At 46.9% G+C, this 18,186-nt stretch overlaps 1 protein-coding gene across 4 annotated transcripts; it reads right to left on the bottom strand.

Moving 5' to 3' along the window:
* Positions 1-4,660: 4,660 nt before the first annotated feature.
* LOC125901821 (mitofusin-1-like) lies at positions 4,661-17,602 on the bottom strand. 4 transcript variants are annotated; one of them, XM_049597757.1, is made up of 14 exons: positions 16,856-17,602; positions 16,316-16,424; positions 16,118-16,225; positions 14,754-14,916; positions 13,320-13,387; positions 13,117-13,238; positions 12,906-13,032; positions 11,702-11,845; positions 10,937-11,039; positions 10,641-10,861; positions 9,335-9,436; positions 8,745-8,941; positions 5,606-5,740; positions 4,661-5,117 (listed from the first exon to the last, which is right to left on the bottom strand). In XM_049597757.1, exons 1-14 carry the CDS (start codon positions 17,071-17,073, stop codon positions 5,051-5,053), a joined length of 1,884 nt encoding a protein of 627 aa, XP_049453714.1. In that variant the 5' UTR covers positions 17,074-17,602; the 3' UTR covers positions 4,661-5,050. The 4 variants fall into 4 exon arrangements, with proteins under 4 accessions (XP_049453714.1, XP_049453715.1, XP_049453716.1 ...); XM_049597758.1 differs by having other exon boundaries at positions 11,741-11,845; XM_049597759.1 differs by having other exon boundaries at positions 11,741-11,845; positions 14,763-14,916.
* Positions 17,603-18,186: the final 584 nt, after the last annotated feature.

The raw sequence follows: 18,186 nt of genomic DNA, 5'->3' as shown, positions 1-18,186 counted from the left end.
GCCATCTTGCAATGTTTACTGACTGATTCCAGACTTCGTTGTCGCAGCGCTGTCGCCATCTGTTTAACTCGCCTCTGGCCCGCCTATATCAGATACACTGAACTCTGGATTTCCAGGGTATGGAACTGCATAGACACAAATAAAAATCTCTGAATACATTTAATTAATTTACAAATAAATGAAAAATATTTGTGAATATGTTTCTCAGCAGACGCCACATTTACATCACAGTTACATCACGGTTACATCACAGCCATGGTGTGTGCATACTGATGGCAGAGAAACAGCGGACATCAGAGAGACACAGTGACGTACCTGGAATAAAAATGTCTTGTTGTGTCGTTGGATGTCAGAACAGGAACACAGGTTAAGATCATCTAGAGACCCCAGGAAACTACGCTAAGATCCTTTTTATAGATTATAGCTCTGAGTTTAATTTATTTTGCCATCTAAACTTTTTAATAAACTTCAGCAGTTGGGCGTCCATGACTCTATCTGTCACTGGGTCTTGGATTTTCTGCTGCAGAGGAAGCAAATGGTTAAGGTCAATAATAATACCTCTAAGGTCAAATACATTAGCACCGGCGCCCCCCAGGGGTGTGTTTTAACACCCCTGTTATATTCACTGTTTGCAAATGACTGTGTATCACACAGATTCTGTTAAAATGTATAAATTTGCAGATGACACGACACTAGTGGGGCTGATCTCCATGGATGATGATACTGCATATAGGGATGAGGTCCTCAGACTAACTGAGCGGTGCTCCCTCCATAATCTAGAGCTAAACGTCTCTGAAACTGAGGAGTTAGTAGTGGACTTTTGTCGGAAGGGGAGAGTGTCTCAGCCCCTGTCCATCCAAGGGGTGGAGGTGGAACAACTTAATGTTTTTATGTACCACTATCTCCTCCTCACTTAAGTGGGGGGACAATTTGAGTTGCATTAGCTTCGTCAATCGAGGAACTTTGGGGTGGCCTGTAGGGGCTGTTGCAGTTCTATCAAGCCTTCCTGCTCTGAACTATTGTTATTTTATCGGCCATTAAAAATCTACCACCGCTCAACCTCTGGTCAGGACTTCACTGATGACTGTCACAGATTCATGTGTAGACATTTTCCTCTCTGTGAGGTTTGGTCTGTAAAATAACAGATAAATGTCTGATACATGATGCTGGAGCCTGAAGTAACAGCATCACATCTTCTTTATTTAAATATCACATTTACTAGAGACACTGAATGAATGTTACAGACACTGAACAGTGTTTCATGTCTCCACCTGCTGGTGGGCCGTCACCATCACAGTCTGTGTGTATAATATGATGTTAATTCATCTACAGAAGAGACTTGATGATCATCACTGACATGAGGACGGAAACAAAGTTATCGGCCAAATCACTCGTTATACATCAGCAACAAATCCAATACGGTGCATCTCTAACATTTACTATCACGTCGGACAGAGAAATGTCTCGTCATTCCAAACTGAAGCCATGAACTGATCATTAATGTAGGTAATGATTACTTTTCTAAACATGAATAATGGCTGCAGCTCCTCACTGTGGATATGACCCGTGTTAAGAACAGTTTGATGACTCCAACTGAAGATTAATAATATTTGGATTGATAAGGTTCATACTGTCTTCCTATTTAGGATATTTTAAGGTTTTCTTATATTCAGACAGACAGGATGTGAGGAGATGTGACAAGAACGCAAATGCGAAAGAATGCGAAAAAGAGACAGCGGGGCGATTCACAAGGACATGAAAAGACAAAGCAGAACAGGAAAACCTAAAATCATCCACCACAGATCACTGCAGGAGAAATAACCACATCATGGACTGGGACAGGAGCAAAATAATCACACCAGAGACCAATAAATTCAAATGGTGGATAAAAGAGGCCATTGAGATCAGGAAGCAGCACCATCAACCGGGATGAGGGGGCGTACACCCTCTCACATACCTGGGATTCCCTCCTCCAGAGAACGAACAACGCCGCGGGAGGCGGGGTGGGCCTGACAGACTCTGATTGGTCTGTCAGGCCCAGAAGCTGATATATGACACGTCAGCAGCACGTCGGATGAGGAAGACTGGAGTCTCAGTCCAAACTGTCAGGCAGGTAAAACACATCATCACATCCTGTCTGTCTGAACATAAGAAAACCTTAAAATATTAATAATGTTTCCTGTCTTCATTCACGTTCTCCTTTTCCACCAACTTCGAACCGGTTCTGTTCTGGTTCCTGCTCCTGATGATGAACCGTCCAGAGCACCTCCACCAAAAATAAACTGGTTCAGGACCTGAGGACTTGGTTCTCAGCTGGAACCAAAAAGCAGTGAACGGTGATGACATCGAGTCAGAAGGACAAACAGCGCGCAGTGTTCTCATCAACAGCTGGTCCATGTTTTTGGCAGAGGTGGGAGCAAGTCACACATGTGCAAATCATTAACAAGTCTCAACTCATAACATTCAAGTCCCAAGTCACTGTTGTGGAAATCAGTCAAGTTGAGTCGAGTCATACTTACAAACTCGTAAAGACAATAAACAAACTGCAGCCAGTGGTGGAATCAACACATTCTCCTCTCAGGTCACCGTCTACCTTGACTTGTACTTTGACAGCTTTAGTTACGCGTTACTCAACTAATTAAGACTTGACACTCGCAACATCTGAAACTGTTCAAGTCCATCTGGAACTACGAGTCAGTTATTGAACTGACAGAAAATAACCGTGCCTCTATTTTAATAATTCATCCATCCATCTTCATCCTCTTATCTGAGGTCAGGTCTTGGGGGCAGCAGGCTGATCAAAGTCCTCCAGACGTCCCTCTCCTCAGCTCCTTCCTCCAGCTCCTCCTGGAGGACCCCGAGGTGTTCCCAGACCAGATGAGATCTATAATCCCTCCAGTGTGTTCTGGGTCTGCCCCGGGGCCTCCTACCAGCTGGACCAGGAGGATCCTGATCAGATGTTGAACCACCTCAACATGAAGGAGCAGCGGCTCTACTCCGAGCTCCCTCCAGATGTCTGACTCCTCCTCCTCCTATCTCTGAGGCTGAGCCCAGACACCCTAGCTGATTTTTTTCCTGCTTTTGCTTTTTATTATTTTTTTGTTGAAGTTTGAACAGTTGGTCGGACAAAACAAACATGATGGAGGTGTCAGTTTGGGCCCTGGGTCAGTGTGTCTCGCTGTTTCCAGAGCTGTGGAGGAGGAGGACAGAGCTGTGGAGGAGGAGGACAGAGCTGTGAGAGAGGAGCACAGAGCTGTGAAAGAGGAGGACGAGCTGTGAAAGAGGAGCACAGAGCTGTGAAAGAGGAGAACAGAGCTGTGAGAGAGGAGGACAGAGCTGTGAAAGAGGAGCACAGAGCTGTGAGAGAGGAGGACAGAGCTGTGAAAGAGGAGCACAGAGCTGTGAGAGAGGAGCACAGAGCTGTGAAAGAGGAGGACGAGCTGTGAAAGAGGAGCACAGAGCTGTGAAAGAGGAGCACAGAGCTGTGAGAGAGGAGCACAGAGCTGTGAGAGAGAACAGAGCTGTAAGAGAGGAGAACAGAGCTGTGAGAGAGGAGCACAGAGCTGTGAAAGAGGAGCACAGAGCTGTGAAAGAGGAGCACAGAGCTGTGAGAGAGAACAGAGCTGTGAGAGAGAACAGAGCTGTGAAAGAGGAGAACAGAGCTGTGAGAGAGGAGAACAGAGCTGTGAAAGAGGAGAACAGAGCTGTGAGAGAGGAGCACAGAGCTGTGAAAGAGGAGGACGAGCTGTGAAAGAGGAGGACGAGCTGTGAGAGAGAACAGAGCTGTGAGAGAGGAGCACAGAGCTGTGAAAGAGGAGGACAGAGCTGTGAGAGAGGAGCACAGAGCTGTGAAAGAGGAGGACGAGCTGTGAAAGAGGAGCACAGAGCTGTGAGAGAGGAGGACGAGCTGTGAAAGAGGAGCACAGAGCTGTGAGAGAGAACAGAGCTGTGAGAGAGGAGCACAGAGCTGTGAAAGAGGAGGACAGAGCTGTGAGAGAGGAGCACAGAGCTGTGAAAGAGGAGGACGAGCTGTGAAAGAGGAGCACAGAGCTGTGAAAGAGGAGCACAGAGCTGTGAGAGAGGAGGACAGAGCTGTGAAAGAGGAGGACAGAGCTGTGAGAGAGGAGCACAGAGCTGTGAAAGAGGAGGACGAGCTGTGAAAGAGGAGCACAGAGCTGTGAGAGAGGAGCACAGAGCTGTGAAAGAGGAGGACGAGCTGTGAAAGAGGAGCACAGAGCTGTGAGAGAGGAGCACAGAGCTGTGAAAGAGGAGGACGAGCTGTGAAAGAGGAGCACAGAGCTGTGAAAGAGGAGCACAGAGCTGTGAGAGAGGAGGACAGAGCTGTGAAAGAGGAGCACACAGCTGTGAAAGAGGAGGACGAGCTGTGAAAGAGGAGCACAGAGCTGTGAAAGAGGAGCACAGAGCTGTGAGAGAGGAGGACGAGCTGTGAAAGAGGAGGACGAGCTGTGAGAGAGGAGCACAGAGCTGTGAGAGAGGAGGACAGAGCTGTGAGAGAGGAGCACAGAGCTGTGAAAGAGGAGCACAGAGCTGTGAGAGAGGAGCACAGAGCTGTGAGAGAGGAGCACAGAGCTGTGGTGGCGTGAGTACAAATGTAAGCCGGTGGGTCCTCCCTGGCTGCAACATCATAATTTAAAAACAAAACTTCTCAACATCTAGAAAAATATAAATATTGAATTAAAAAAGGTCAAGTAATTTCAAGTTGTCCGTCTCAAGTCAAAATCAAGTCTTGGTTACCGAGTCAAAGTTAAGTCGAGTCTTTCATCAGTGTTAGTCAAGCAAGTCTCAAGTCCTCAAGTCACGTGACTCGTGTCCTCCCACCTCCTGAAATAATGAAACCTAATATCTGTAATAACAGAACAAAAGCTCAGAGTTCAACAGTGCAGTCGGTCACTTTGCTGCGCGGCGCCCTGCGTTCACGACTCGTCCTGAGCAGAGGCGGAGGAAGGAGGAGTGAGAGGAGACAGTTTGGAGATCAGAGTCACAGTGTGGAGGTCTGTCAGCAGGAGGCGCTGCAGCTCTCAGCTGTGCTTCAGTTTCCCTGCAGGTACTGAACAGAGAAGAGCTCCAGCTGAGTCTCCAGCTCCGTCGCTCTGTTCCTGAAAACACACACAGAACTCAGTCAGTCTCCACCTCTTCACTCTGACTCACTCAGCAGCGTGGCGGCCCTTTAAATTCAATTCAGCTTTATTCATAAAGCCCAGAATCATAAATCACAACAAGCCTCAGAGGGTCTCACAGCATACGATGAAGAAACAGGTTCAGGTTATAAATCTGTGTTTATCTGACGCTGCTCATCGCGGAGGAGCTACTAACTACGGTGTCCAACATGAAAACCAGTGTCTGCTTGGTCCACCTGGCAGCTGACAGGAAGTAAACAGGGACCTGAGCTGTTGTCCTAGCAACAGCAGAGCATCAAACGGTCCACAGGATCTGTCCAACAGAAGCTTCGTCTTTTATTCTTAAAGCTGCTATAAAGGAACAGTTTCCTGTTGGGATTAAAACATTAGTGGATCTAAGATCTGCTGGCGTACCTGCAGCCTCTCAAAGACCCCGCCCCCCCCTCAGTGACAGTGTGACCTCTGACCTGAAGGCCTTGGACCTCCTCTGGATGTTCTCCAGTCTCTGGATCCTGAAGCTCAGCTGACGGATGTTTCCCTCCAGTTCGGCTTCACTCAGGTCCACTCTCTGAGTCAGACGGCTGAAGGTGGACGACAGCTCCCTCAAACACAAACGCAACAGGTGAGTCAGAGCTAATGTCAGGTGTTCAACACGACAGGTGAGTCAGAGCTAACGTCAGGTGTTCAACACGACAGGTGAGTCAGAGCTAACGTCAGGACACAGCAGGTGAGTCAGAGCTAACATCAGGACACGACAGGTGAGACAAAGCTAACGTCAGGTGTTCAACACGACAGGTGAGTCACAGCTAACATCAGGCGCTCAACACGACAGGTGAGTCAAAGCTAACGTCAGGCGTTCAACGCGACAGGTGAGTCAGAGCTAACGTCAGGACACAGCAGGTGAGTCAGAGCTAACATCAGGACACGACAGGTGAGACAAAGCTAACGTCAGGTGTTCAACACGACAGGTGAGTCACAGCTAACATCAGGCGCTCAACACGACAGGTGAGTCAAAGCTAACGTCAGGCGTTCAACACGACAGGTGAGTCAGAGCTAACGTCAGGCGTTCAACACGACAGGTCAGAGTCAAAGCTAACGTCAGGCACTCAACACGACAGGTGAGTCAGAGCTAACGTCAGGCGCTCAACACGACAGGTGAGTCAAAGCTAACGTCAGGCGCTCAACACGACAGGTGAGTCAAAGCTAACGTCAGGCGTTCAACACGACAGGTGAGTCAGAGCTAACGTCAGGACACGACAGGTGAGTCAAAGCTAACGTCAGGCGTTCAACACGACAGGTGAGTCAAAGCTAACGTCAGGCGTTCAACACGACAGGTGAGTCAGAGCTAATGTCAGGACACGACAGGTGAGTCAGAGCTAACGTCAGGCGTTCAACACGACAGGTGAGTCAGAGCTAATGTCAGGACACGACAGGTGAGTCAGAGCTAACGTCAGGACACGACAGGTGAGTCAGAGCTAACGTCAGGCGTTCAACGCAACAGGTGAGTCAGAGCTAACGTCAGGTGTTCAACGCAACAGGTGAGTCAGAGCTAACGTCAGGCGTTCAACGCAACAGGTGAGTCAGAGCTAACGTCAGGTGTTCAACACGACAGGTGAGTCAGAGCTAACGTCAGGACACGACAGGTGAGTCAGAGCTAACGTCAGGTGTTCAACACGACAGGTGAGTCAGAGCTAATGTCAGGACACGACAGGTGAGTCAGAGCTAACGTCAGGCGTTCAACACGACAGGTGAGTCAGAGCTAATGTCAGGACACGACAGGTGAGTCAGAGCTAACGTCAGGCGTTCAACACGACAGGTGAGTCAAAGCTAACGTCAGGCGTTCAACACGACAGGTGAGTCAGAGCTAATGTCAGGACACGACAGGTGAGTCAAAGCTAACGTCAGGCGTTCAACACGACAGGTGAGTCAGAGCTAATGTCAGGACACGACAGGTGAGTCAGAGCTAACGTCAGGCGTTCAACACGACAGGTGAGTCAGAGCTAACGTCAGGCGTTCAACACGACAGGTGAGTCAGAGCTAATGTCAGGACACGACAGGTGAGTCAGAGCTAACGTCAGGCGTTCAACACGACAGGTGAGTCAGAGCTAATGTCAGGCGTTCAACACGACAGGTGAGTCAGAGCTAATGTCAGGACACGACAGGTGAGTCAGAGCTAACGTCAGGTGTTCAACACGACAGGTGAGTCAGAGCTAACGTCAGGCGTTCAACACGACAGGTGAGTCAGAGCTAATGTCAGGACACGACAGGTGAGTCAGAGCTAACGTCAGGCGTTCAACACGACAGGTGAGTCAGAGCTAATGTCAGGCGTTCAACACGACAGGTGAGTCAGAGCTAATGTCAGGACACGACAGGTGAGTCAGAGCTAACGTCAGGCTTTCAACACGACAGGTGAGTCAGAGCTAATGTCAGGACACGACAGGTGAGTCAGAGCTAACGTCAGGCGTTCAACACGACAGGTGAGTCAGAGCTAACGTCAGGCGTTCAACACGACAGGTGAGTCAGAGCTAACGTCAGGACACGACAGGTGAGTCAGAGCTAACGTCAGGTGTTCAACACGACAGGTGAGTCACAGCTAACATCAGGCGTTCAACACGACAGGTGAGTCAGAGCTAACGTCAGGCGTTCAACGCAACAGGTGAGTCAGAGCTAACGTCAGGTGTTCAACGCAACAGGTGAGTCAGAGCTAACGTCAGGCGTTCAACGCAACAGGTGAGTCAGAGCTAACGTCAGGTGTTCAACACGACAGGTGAGTCAGAGCTAACAACAGGTGTTCAACACGACAAGTGAGTCAGAGCTAACGTCAGGCGTTCAACACGACAGGTGAGTCAGAGCTAATGTCAGGACACGACAGGTGAGTCAGAGCTAACGTCAGGCGTTCAACACGACAGGTGAGTCAAAGCTAACGTCAGGCGTTCAACACGACAGGTGAGTCAGAGCTAATGTCAGGCGTTCAACACGACAGGTGAGTCAGAGCTAATGTCAAGCGTTCAACACGACAGGTGAGTCAGAGCTAATGTCAGGACACGACAGGTGAGTCAGAGCTAACGTCAGGCGTTCAACACGACAGGTGAGTCAGAGCTAACGTCAGGCGTTCAACAGGACAGGTGAGTCAGAGCTAATGTCAGGACACGACAGGTGAGTCAGAGCTAACGTCAGGCGTTCAACACGACAGGTGAGTCAGAGCTAACGTCAGGACACGACAGGTGAGTCAAAGCTAACGTCAGGCACTCAACACGACAGGTGAGTCAGAGCTAACATCAGGCGCTCAACACGACAGGTGAGTCAAAGCTAACGTCAGGCGCTCAACACGACAGGTGAGTCAAAGCTAACGTCAGGCGCTCAACACGACAGGTGAGTCAGAGCTAACGTCAGGCGCTCAACACGACAGGTGAGTCAAAGCTAACGTCAGGCGCTCAACACGACAGGTGAGTCAGAGCTAACGTCAGGCGCTCAACACGACAGGTGAGTCAGAGCTAATGTCAAGACACGACAGGTGAGTCAGAACTAACATCAGGTGTGTTAAAGCTAACATCAGTTGCCGGCTCAGGTGTGACTGTGTGTGTCAGGAGTGGGGCGGGGTCTTACTTATACACCTGCTGGCTGCAGGCAGAGCTGGTGACAGGGATGACAGCCCTCAGGCGGTGGGCGGTGTGCTCCACAAACTGCCGCTTCAGAGCGCGCTCTCTACTGGCGTCGGTCCAGGTGAGTTTCTCGTACAGGTAGAGGAGACCGTACAGAGACAGTGACAGAGCGATGACACGCCAGCCCACCGAACGCCACACCTGCAGCACACACACACACACACACACACGACACCTGAGAGACCGCTGAGGTACAGGTTCAACCAACAACACAAATATGATTTTATTCGATTTTTTATCTTCGGCACTATTTTATGTCTCACGTTCTGTTTTTAAACTTTGTTCTTATTTTTCAGACACATTTAACGAGCTGTGGGAGGAGCCTGAGACCAAACGACTGCTCCTCTCTAACTGTTGTGACAACAACCAGCTGGAAACTTAAAAAATAAAATCAGAACCAAAACAAAAAAAAAATAAACTAAAGAATAAAATTTATTTTCCTAATTGAAATAATAATGTTAGAAACAACAAATAAAGAAATTATAAATGCACGACTTCAAATGACGTTTTACAGACTAAACAATCAAGGCGTACCACTCCTCCGATGACCAGCACCATCATGGACGCCCGGGAGGTGACGGAGACCAGACCTGTCGCTATGGAAACCACCATCTCATCCTTAAAGTTGGCGCCTTCCTGTAGCGAGGGATAATGAGTTTTTTCACAGTTACAGGATTAAAACTGTCACATACATGTGTGTGTGATGCACGTATGTTTTAACTCTTTATTTTATTCCTAACAACATTGTTATTATTAATTCTATTAATTTATTTCTGTCTCCTCCAGGAACATTCCTCTGGTCACAGTTAGGAACATATGAACATACGACACACTCACACTCATGTACGACAGAAACACTGATCATATCATGATGTGTGTTTTATGTCTTGTGTTCATGTCGGTGTATTTCGTTATATTTATTTATGATCTGTTTGTACCGTCACACTGAGAGGAGAAAAAAATGTATTAAGGGGACGTCCTCAGGAGGACATGTTGTGACCGTCCTTGGGACAATAGTTTGACACTTACAGGACCTGTATGAATCAGAGACACTAAATGCAAAAGTGACGATGATGTCACATTAACCAGATCACTGGACGTCAGCGAGTCATCAAAATTATATCACAGTAACTTTCTCAACTGGAACAGAGTAATCCTTTCAAAACAAACAAACAAACAAACAAACAAACAGCAGCTGATCTGTAAGAACACCAAAAGTTAAATTTCTTTTCATTCATTTGATTTTCAATCATTAACGTGGACTTCAGAACTGTTTGGAAATTCAAAATAACTTTATACATGATCTTAAAACACTGATTCGTCTCAATTATTTATTAAAATTCAGTAAATAATTATAATTTTAAGAAATGACAGTTTCACAGCCCTGTAAAAAAAAACACGTCCTCTGTGTCGCTGTCACGGAGGACGTGTTTCCATATAAAAAACTAACTGTGGAGTGTTACTGACACCTACTGGTCAAAGTGTGTATTGTGCTGAATGAACAGCATGAACCTGTCAGCTGCCGGGACCTGCTGGCCACAGACAGAGCCAGCATGTTAAAGGACTGCAACATGTCTTGAACTGTTGGTGGTCAGAAGACACACGATGTGACTGTGATTTATTTTGTCCTGATATTTAGTGGAGGTTTGTGGATTTATTCTGTGCTGACAAAATGCTGGTGTCTGAATTATTCACGTGGTGTGAGGGTTTCAGGGTGTGTGCTGGAGAATAAATACTGGTCAAACATCAGGTGGGGCGTGGCCTGTCTGTACCAGAGGAAAACTTTGGGAGCAGTTATAAACAGCTGCCATTTCAGAACTAAAGGATGTGGTGAGGACACCTGCAGTCGCGGGTCGGAGCCACTCAGCGCTCGCTTGGCGTTGGTGGCTCCGATGAAGCGGGTGACGAGGGCGGTCCAGCCCAGAGAAAACTGGAACTCAATGTTTTCACGAAAATCTGCACAGAGGGCGACGAGGCCGAGGTCGTACGTCAGGTCGAAGGACATGGAGGGAGCGGAGAGCTGATCGTGGACGGGCAGAGACAGCAGAGGACGGACGCTGTCTGAGGACAGAGGACAGAGGATCACGTGACACGTTTGTGACCAGCGGTGAACCAACACGTGAAGAGACGACATACCGATCATGAATCTCTGAGCGTCTCTGATGTCTTTGAGGACGCTGACGGAGCAGCGGTGAGACAAACTGCCGACCATCCTCTCCTCCACGTGCTGCAGCAGCTTCTGAGGACACGAGACAAAAACACTCACTGAAAGACATCAACTCCCATCATCAGCATTATTTCTCTCTGTTTTGTGTCTGAGGTGAAAACTTGTTTGCTGTCGTTTAGTTGCAGAGAGAATAAAGTCAAGTCAGACGTGAACTCAGTTTCCTTTGTTTATAATCACTGATATTCATGTTAGGAAGAACAGGATGTGATGACGCTGCTTCAGGTATCTGTATCATTCTGACTGATAAAATCAGACGTAGTGTTGTTGACAGGAGCGGATCATGTTGACCTTTGACCCTGTGATAACACCCACCTGTCACCTGTCAGTCAAAACACACGTTCAGTTTTGGTACTGTGTTTCATTAGCCCTGAGCTGTGTCTGCAGGAGCTTGGGACAGTCTGTCTGAGAGGCAAAACCCAGGGCACAGAAAAATGTGCACATGGTGTGTGTGTGTGTGTGTGTGTGTGTGTGAGACTAATGAAACACACACTGTTTGTGCTGTAAACTGGATTGGAAGTAAATCAGCTTTAATGTGTCGTCAGTTCCTCCGAAACAACATTTAGATTAAGACTCTGTGTGTGTGTGTGTGTGTGTGTGTGTGTGTGTGTGTGTGTGTGTGTGCGTGCTTATCTCGGCTTCACGCTGACAGATAAAGTGAACTTTGAACCTCGTACCTGTACACAGGTGGAGTACCTGAGTGCTGCAGTACTCACAGTCTTGTAGAGCTCCAGAGTTTCCTGTGTGGGGTTGAAGTCGGCTCTGAACTCCTCCACCAGAACAGGAAGTGAGCGGATCTGGTCGGACAGCGCCGTGGCCACCTGACAAACATCAACCCGCTGTTACTGTCCGTCGTCACATCTACGCCCATTTCTAAATGAAAAAGATGCTGAGACATTGATTCATGTCTTTATTTCAAACCGTCTCGACTGTGACAAACTTTTTACTGAGAGACTTGAGCTGAGTGAAACTCTGCAGCTATGAAGCAGAACCAAGAGGAGAGAGCACATCAGGCCAGTCTGAGCTGCTCTGCACTGACTTCCTGTTACATTTAGGATTAGTTTTAAGCTCCTCCCCCTTGTATACAAAGCCCTCCATGAGCTGGGGCCGAGTTACATCACTAACTCCCTCTAACTATCTGTCTCCAAGAACACTGCAATCATCTGCTGCTGGTTTATTGGGAGAAGATCGGGGATGCAGCCGCCGTCAGAGAACACGTGACCTACAGACATCAGAGAAGCTGCTCCCTGAATATTTCTAAAAGAAAGCTAAAAACAAATCTACTGTAAAACTTCAATTAAAGGCCCAGTCCCTTTTAGCAGCCTGCCGTGGCTACACTGTGTGACAAATAAAGGCCTGTCTCAAATAGAGGCCTGGTCTGGTTGCCAAACTGTTCCTTTCACAGAAGTTCTTTAGATGTATAAAAACAAACTGTCGACTACCCACTGAAGCTAATGCTAGTTAGCCGTTTAAATCACACATACAAATATAAATGTTTAAACTTCTGTCAGTGTGGAGATGCTGCACATCGTTAGCTTGGTCTCCATAATTAAATCGTTCAGTTCATTTTACTGAAACCTGGTTAAAGATCGGAGACTTTTTATTCTGTCAGTGGAGATTTTCTCTCAGACTGTGAGACAACCCATCCACCTGACAGGTGTGTGATTAAACACAGGTGAGTCTGAGGATGGTCACAGTAACAGGACCGAGGGTCGGTCCCACCTGACACTTAAAAATCTTGAATCAGTTTCTAAGCACGCAGGTGTGATGAAGCTAAAGACTCTTCTGTCACAGTCGTGAGTCAGCAACAGTCTGAATTCACTCAGGACAGGTGTGTTTGCTGAAGCGTGAGCGCAGTGATCAGCAGGTGGATCTCTTTACCTTGGCAGTGACATCATCAGTCAGAGTCTTGATCCTCTCTTTGACGTTGTCGGTCAGACGGTTGATCTGTCCTCGGACAAAGTCCAGCCGGTCCCTCTGCTCCTCGCGCTCCTCCAGGCAGCAGATCCTGTCAGAGGTCAGAGGTCAGACGCTCCAGAAAAAAAAGACTCTGTAAATATATAATGTTAAACAGGAAGTGAGTTTTCCTGACTTCCTGTCAGCGGAGGCAATGTTGATGGCGTCCATCACAGCTTTGATGGCCTCAGTGATCTGCCACGCTCTCACTGTGTGCTGCTCAAACTTGGTCTTCACTGCAGACTGAGAGATGAACTCCTGCAGGATCAGACGTGGTTTGAAACCGTCTCAGGTTCACGGCACTGATCTGATGTGGACCATCAAACTAAATGTTTGTACCTCAAACGTCCTCTCGAACATCTGGAACTCTCTCAGTCTGTCCTGGAAACCTTCAGCCAGAGCGCCACCTGCAGGAAGACACACGTCTGGCGGGTCATTATCTACTGTAGATGTCAAACTTAAACACCATGACTGCTACACTGCTCTGAACAGAAACACCTGACCATGTGAAGCATGGTCTGAGCAGACGTCACAGTTACATCACAGTTGCATCACAGCAGTGGCGTGTGCATACTGATGGCAGAGAAACAGTGACGTACCTGGAATAAAAATGTCTTGTTGTGTCATTGGATGTCAGAACAGGAACACAGGTTAAGGTAAGAAACTCACGTGTCAAACATGGACTTGTTTTATTGTCCCTGGTTAATATTTATGGAGACGTCCACACAGAATATCATTTAATGTGGAGGTAACAGACGACTTTGTAGCTAGCTAGCTAATGCTGTCTGTTCATAACTCCTGGATCAGAACAGAGAAACTTTGAGTGCTGCTCATTTTAGAAAGGACGCCACAAGAAAACATGTTCTTTGTTTAGATTATTAAACAGATGATGGATCATCGTTTGTTTCTACCTGTCAGCGTTCAGCTATAGGTAGCACGCTAGCTACGTTAGCTACATGGCTAACATGAGCGAGCCTTTCATTTTCCCTGCCTGGATGCAGATGAGCTGATCTAAACACACATTACAGTCTCTACGTTAACATAAACTGAGAACAGGTTTTCTCGTGGTGTCCTTTATAAAGTGAGCAGTGGTGACAGATAATATACTTTGTTATGATCCAGGTGTTAATCAGCACACAGCATTAGCTAGCTAGCTAGCGCGCTAGCACGTTGGTAAGTTGTACTAAATGATATTATGTGTGGACGTCTCCATAAATATTAACCAGGGACAATAAGACAAGTTCATGTTTGACAAACCTGAGTTTTTACATTTCTCACGATGAATTATGTTTCATCATGTAAATAATTAAGTCATTTAAATAATCCAGACACACACTCCTCTACTGAGCGTCCAGCAGCCATTACAGCCTCAACATACACATTAGAATTAACCAAAGACTAAACTTGATTTTCTGCTACATGTAGATCAGAAACTCATGGATATGAAAACATTAGTGTTTTGTGCGTTTTATTTGACGCTCACACCGACACCACTACTGCCCCTTTCTCTACAGTTAGGCTCCGCCCACAAAATACATCATCACTGTGTACAAACATAAAGAGGGTCTATATAAGATATTTTAAATCTTTGCACACGTTATGGCCCACAGTCGATGCTGAGTCCGATTTAAGGCCTCCCCTTATCGATTCATCTGATAACGACTCGTACTCAGGTGTGTATGTCAGAGTGAAGTCATCTGTGGACACTTTGACACATCAGTCGCCCTCCTGTGTCTGTGTGATGAGGAGGCTCCTCCCCCTGCTGTCCCTCACCTGTCTCACCTGTCTCAGGCATGCCCTGCGCTCGCTGCATCCTGGAGTTCAGGACCTCTTTGGCCGAGACGAAGAAGATCCTCCCTGGAGCCTCGTCCAGACCGACCACCTTCAGCTCCTCTGCCAGGAAACTCACACAGCGGTCCAGGTGCTGCTTCCTCACCTGGACAGCAGGGGGACACAGTGGGTACACCTCAGTTCCCTAAACCAGGTACACCTCAGTCACATTGTTTATTACAAGAGCACTTATGTATTTTAGTAGTCTACAGTAGTTCAGACCAGATTTCAAAATACTGAGTAGGGATGTCACGATACCAAAAATTCAGTAGGCGGTGCCGATACCATTAATTCTTATTGATTCTCAATATGAAAGTCGATTCCACAGTAAAAAAACCCCCAAAAAACTAAGATCCCATGTACTTAAACAAGAAATACTTCATTAAAATATTTGCATATAAAATAACATTTCTATCAACAGAATGATATTACTTATATTTTTTTCTTTTCCTCTTGATCTACTTTTAGTTGTAAAAAACACTGATCAACATCTGCAATAAACCAAATATTTACTATTTAAATCATGCTGACAGCGTTTGAGCCGACCACAAGAACGTGTGGAGTTTCGTTGGTTTCATTTATTGTTTGTCCTGTCCCGGTGCTGACGGTGCGTTTTTTGACGTCCGTGGTCCAGTTGTGGGAAAAACAAACGTCCCAGTACAATAAATCAAACGCACCCTAACCACTGTGTTTCAGAAGTAGACGCACATGCGCAGTCACGTACTGCTGAGAGTGAAGTCCCTGATCGTTAGCTCACACGCAGCTGGTTCAAGCTGTTCTCTGTGTACAAACAAAGTTTACAACTGCATATATTGCTAGCAGATCTATTTTCTGAAGTGCGGCTATGGCTGGTTCTGAATGTGGGCTTTAGCAGGCAGCTGCTCTCTCCTCTTCCTCGTCACCCCCTCGCTCTGAATGTAGGCATGGACTGTAACGCTATATGGCGTATACTGCCCCCATCAGTTCCGGACGAGTCATAGCACCGATTCGTACGCTGGTATCGGTTCTTCCGGTTCTTCAAAAAAATGAGTATCGCTGGGTTCTTTTCACCAAGGAATCGAAAGGTACTGCGAGTATCAGTTCTCATACTGACACATATACAGTGTATTCATTCATTAGTCATCTCGCCCAGCCCTACCACTTCCCTTCAACTTGGTTCGTCTCTCTTGGTTTGTTTTTTCTCTTCATATCTCAGAGAAAAGACGTGAGGAAAGATGATGTGATGTCACAGGTGTAAACTGAAACACACACACACACACACACACACACACACACACACACACACACACACACAAACACACACTGACCTCCTCGATGTATTCTGGTTCACTCACTGAGGCGTCCCATCTGTTGTGGAGAATGAAGATATTTGGTTTGGAGATTCTCTCACTGACTTTGTGGAAGAAAAGTTTCTCCTGCAGACACACAGAGACAAACAAGATCAACACACACACGCATGCATGCACGCACGCACACACACACACACACACACACAATCCTCTCACCGTGTTCATGAGCGTCGACTCAGCGTTTCCCACCAAAACAAAGACGTCAGCGTCCAAACAGAACTTATCGATCCAGCTGTCTAACTCCAAAGTGACATCAGTACCAGGGCTGAGGTCAGAGGTCAGAGGCAGAAATTAATATTGTTAATTATTCCTGTGCTGACATTTTGACTTCCTGTTTTTATTTGTATTCAGGTGCAGTTTGTTTCTGATGAGTTCAAAACTCAGAGTGGAAATTTTCCTGGATGAATTCTGATTCTCTGAAATGTTTCCATGACGACCAAACTGACAAACTCAAACAGAATAAAATAATGTGTCCTCTGATCGAGTGACGCTTAAAACACAGAACTGCTCCTGTCAACATGTTTCAGCCCAAACATCTTAAATGATCTTCACAGTCTGGTCGATATGAAATGTACCGTGATTTATTTTACGTCACATACATAAACTAAATACTGTCTGTTTTTCCAGGTGTCACAGTGAAGAGGCAGATTAAAGGGTTAAATCAGATCTGGGCTGGAGGTGTGAACAGGAAGTCACCTGTCCATCAGCACCAGGTCGTCTCTCAGCAGAGCGCAGCGACTTTTAGGCCACATGACCTTCACCAGGCTGCCGGAGTCCAGAGTGGGATCCATGTGGAGGGCATGAGCCAGCTGGTTCACCGTCTGAGGAGGAGGAGGGAGGAGGATGAAGGTTATGACAGAGTAATGTGACTGACAGACAGAGTAACGCTGACAGTTAAAGGGACAGTGTCTCATGTTCTTGTGCTCATTTAATCTTCAGCACTATGGAGCTTCGTAGCTAACGTTATTTTTACAATAATTTTTAAAACTGTATTTACGAATCTGCGTCTGTCCAACATGATGAAACATTGGGTCAAACACAGGCGAACACGTGTCTCAAACTCTGTGGCTCTGTGTTTTTTTTGTTTTAGATTTTACACCAAACGTCTGAAATAAAAAAAGATTCGTAAAATAATTCTTCTGTCTGAGCATCTTTAAGACTTCTGTAGGATTGATTAAAGACATTTTGATATAGATTAAAGTCTTATTTTTAGATCAATAAGCTCAAAGCCTTTTAAGGATCCATGGGAACGATGCTAAGCGCTAGTTATTTACCACATGGATATAGCATTTATGCTAGCTGTGTTATTTTAGCATTGCACTATATTTGGTTTAATATCCTTCATGTTTTTAGACATTCTCTAACTTGACAACGTTTTACATCGGTCCAAGTGTACTTCCTGTTGGAATGGAGCTGACAGGAAGTAAACAGGGACCAAAGCTGTTGCCCTGGCAACCAGAGAGCATTATATGCGTCTATAAATACGTAGGTCTAGGAGTGACAGGAGTCACTCTTCCAGGACTGGGACGGGACAGGAGTCACTCTTCCAGGATTTGACGGGACAGGAGTCACTCTTCCAGGACTGGGACGGGACAGGAGTCACTCTTCCAGGATCAGGAGGGGACAGGAGTCACTCTTCCAGGACTGGGACGGGACAGGAGTCACTCTTCCAGGATTTGACGGGACAGGAGTCACTCTCTCCAGGATTGGAACGGGACAGGAGTTATTCTTCCAGGACTGGGACGGGACAGGAGTCACTCTTCCAGGATTTGACGGGACAGGAGTCACTCTTCCAGGATTGGGAGGGGACAGGAGTCATTCTTCCAGGATTGGGAGGGGACAGGAGTCATTCTTCCAGGATTGGGAGGGGACAGGAGTCACTCTTCCAGGATTGGGAGGGGGCAGGAGTCACTCTTCCAGGATTGGGACGGGACAGGAGTCACTCTTCCAGGATTGGGAGGGGGCAGGAGTCATTCTTCCAGGATTGGGACGGGACAGGAGTCATTCTTCCAGGATTGGGACGGGAC

This window comes from Epinephelus fuscoguttatus, linkage group LG15 (genome assembly GCF_011397635.1).
Source record: "Epinephelus fuscoguttatus linkage group LG15, E.fuscoguttatus.final_Chr_v1".
In the NCBI taxonomy this organism is placed as follows: domain Eukaryota; kingdom Metazoa; phylum Chordata; class Actinopteri; order Perciformes; family Serranidae; genus Epinephelus; species Epinephelus fuscoguttatus.
Note: the sequence above shows the minus strand (reverse complement) of the source record. Positions and strands in the feature narration are given on the sequence as shown.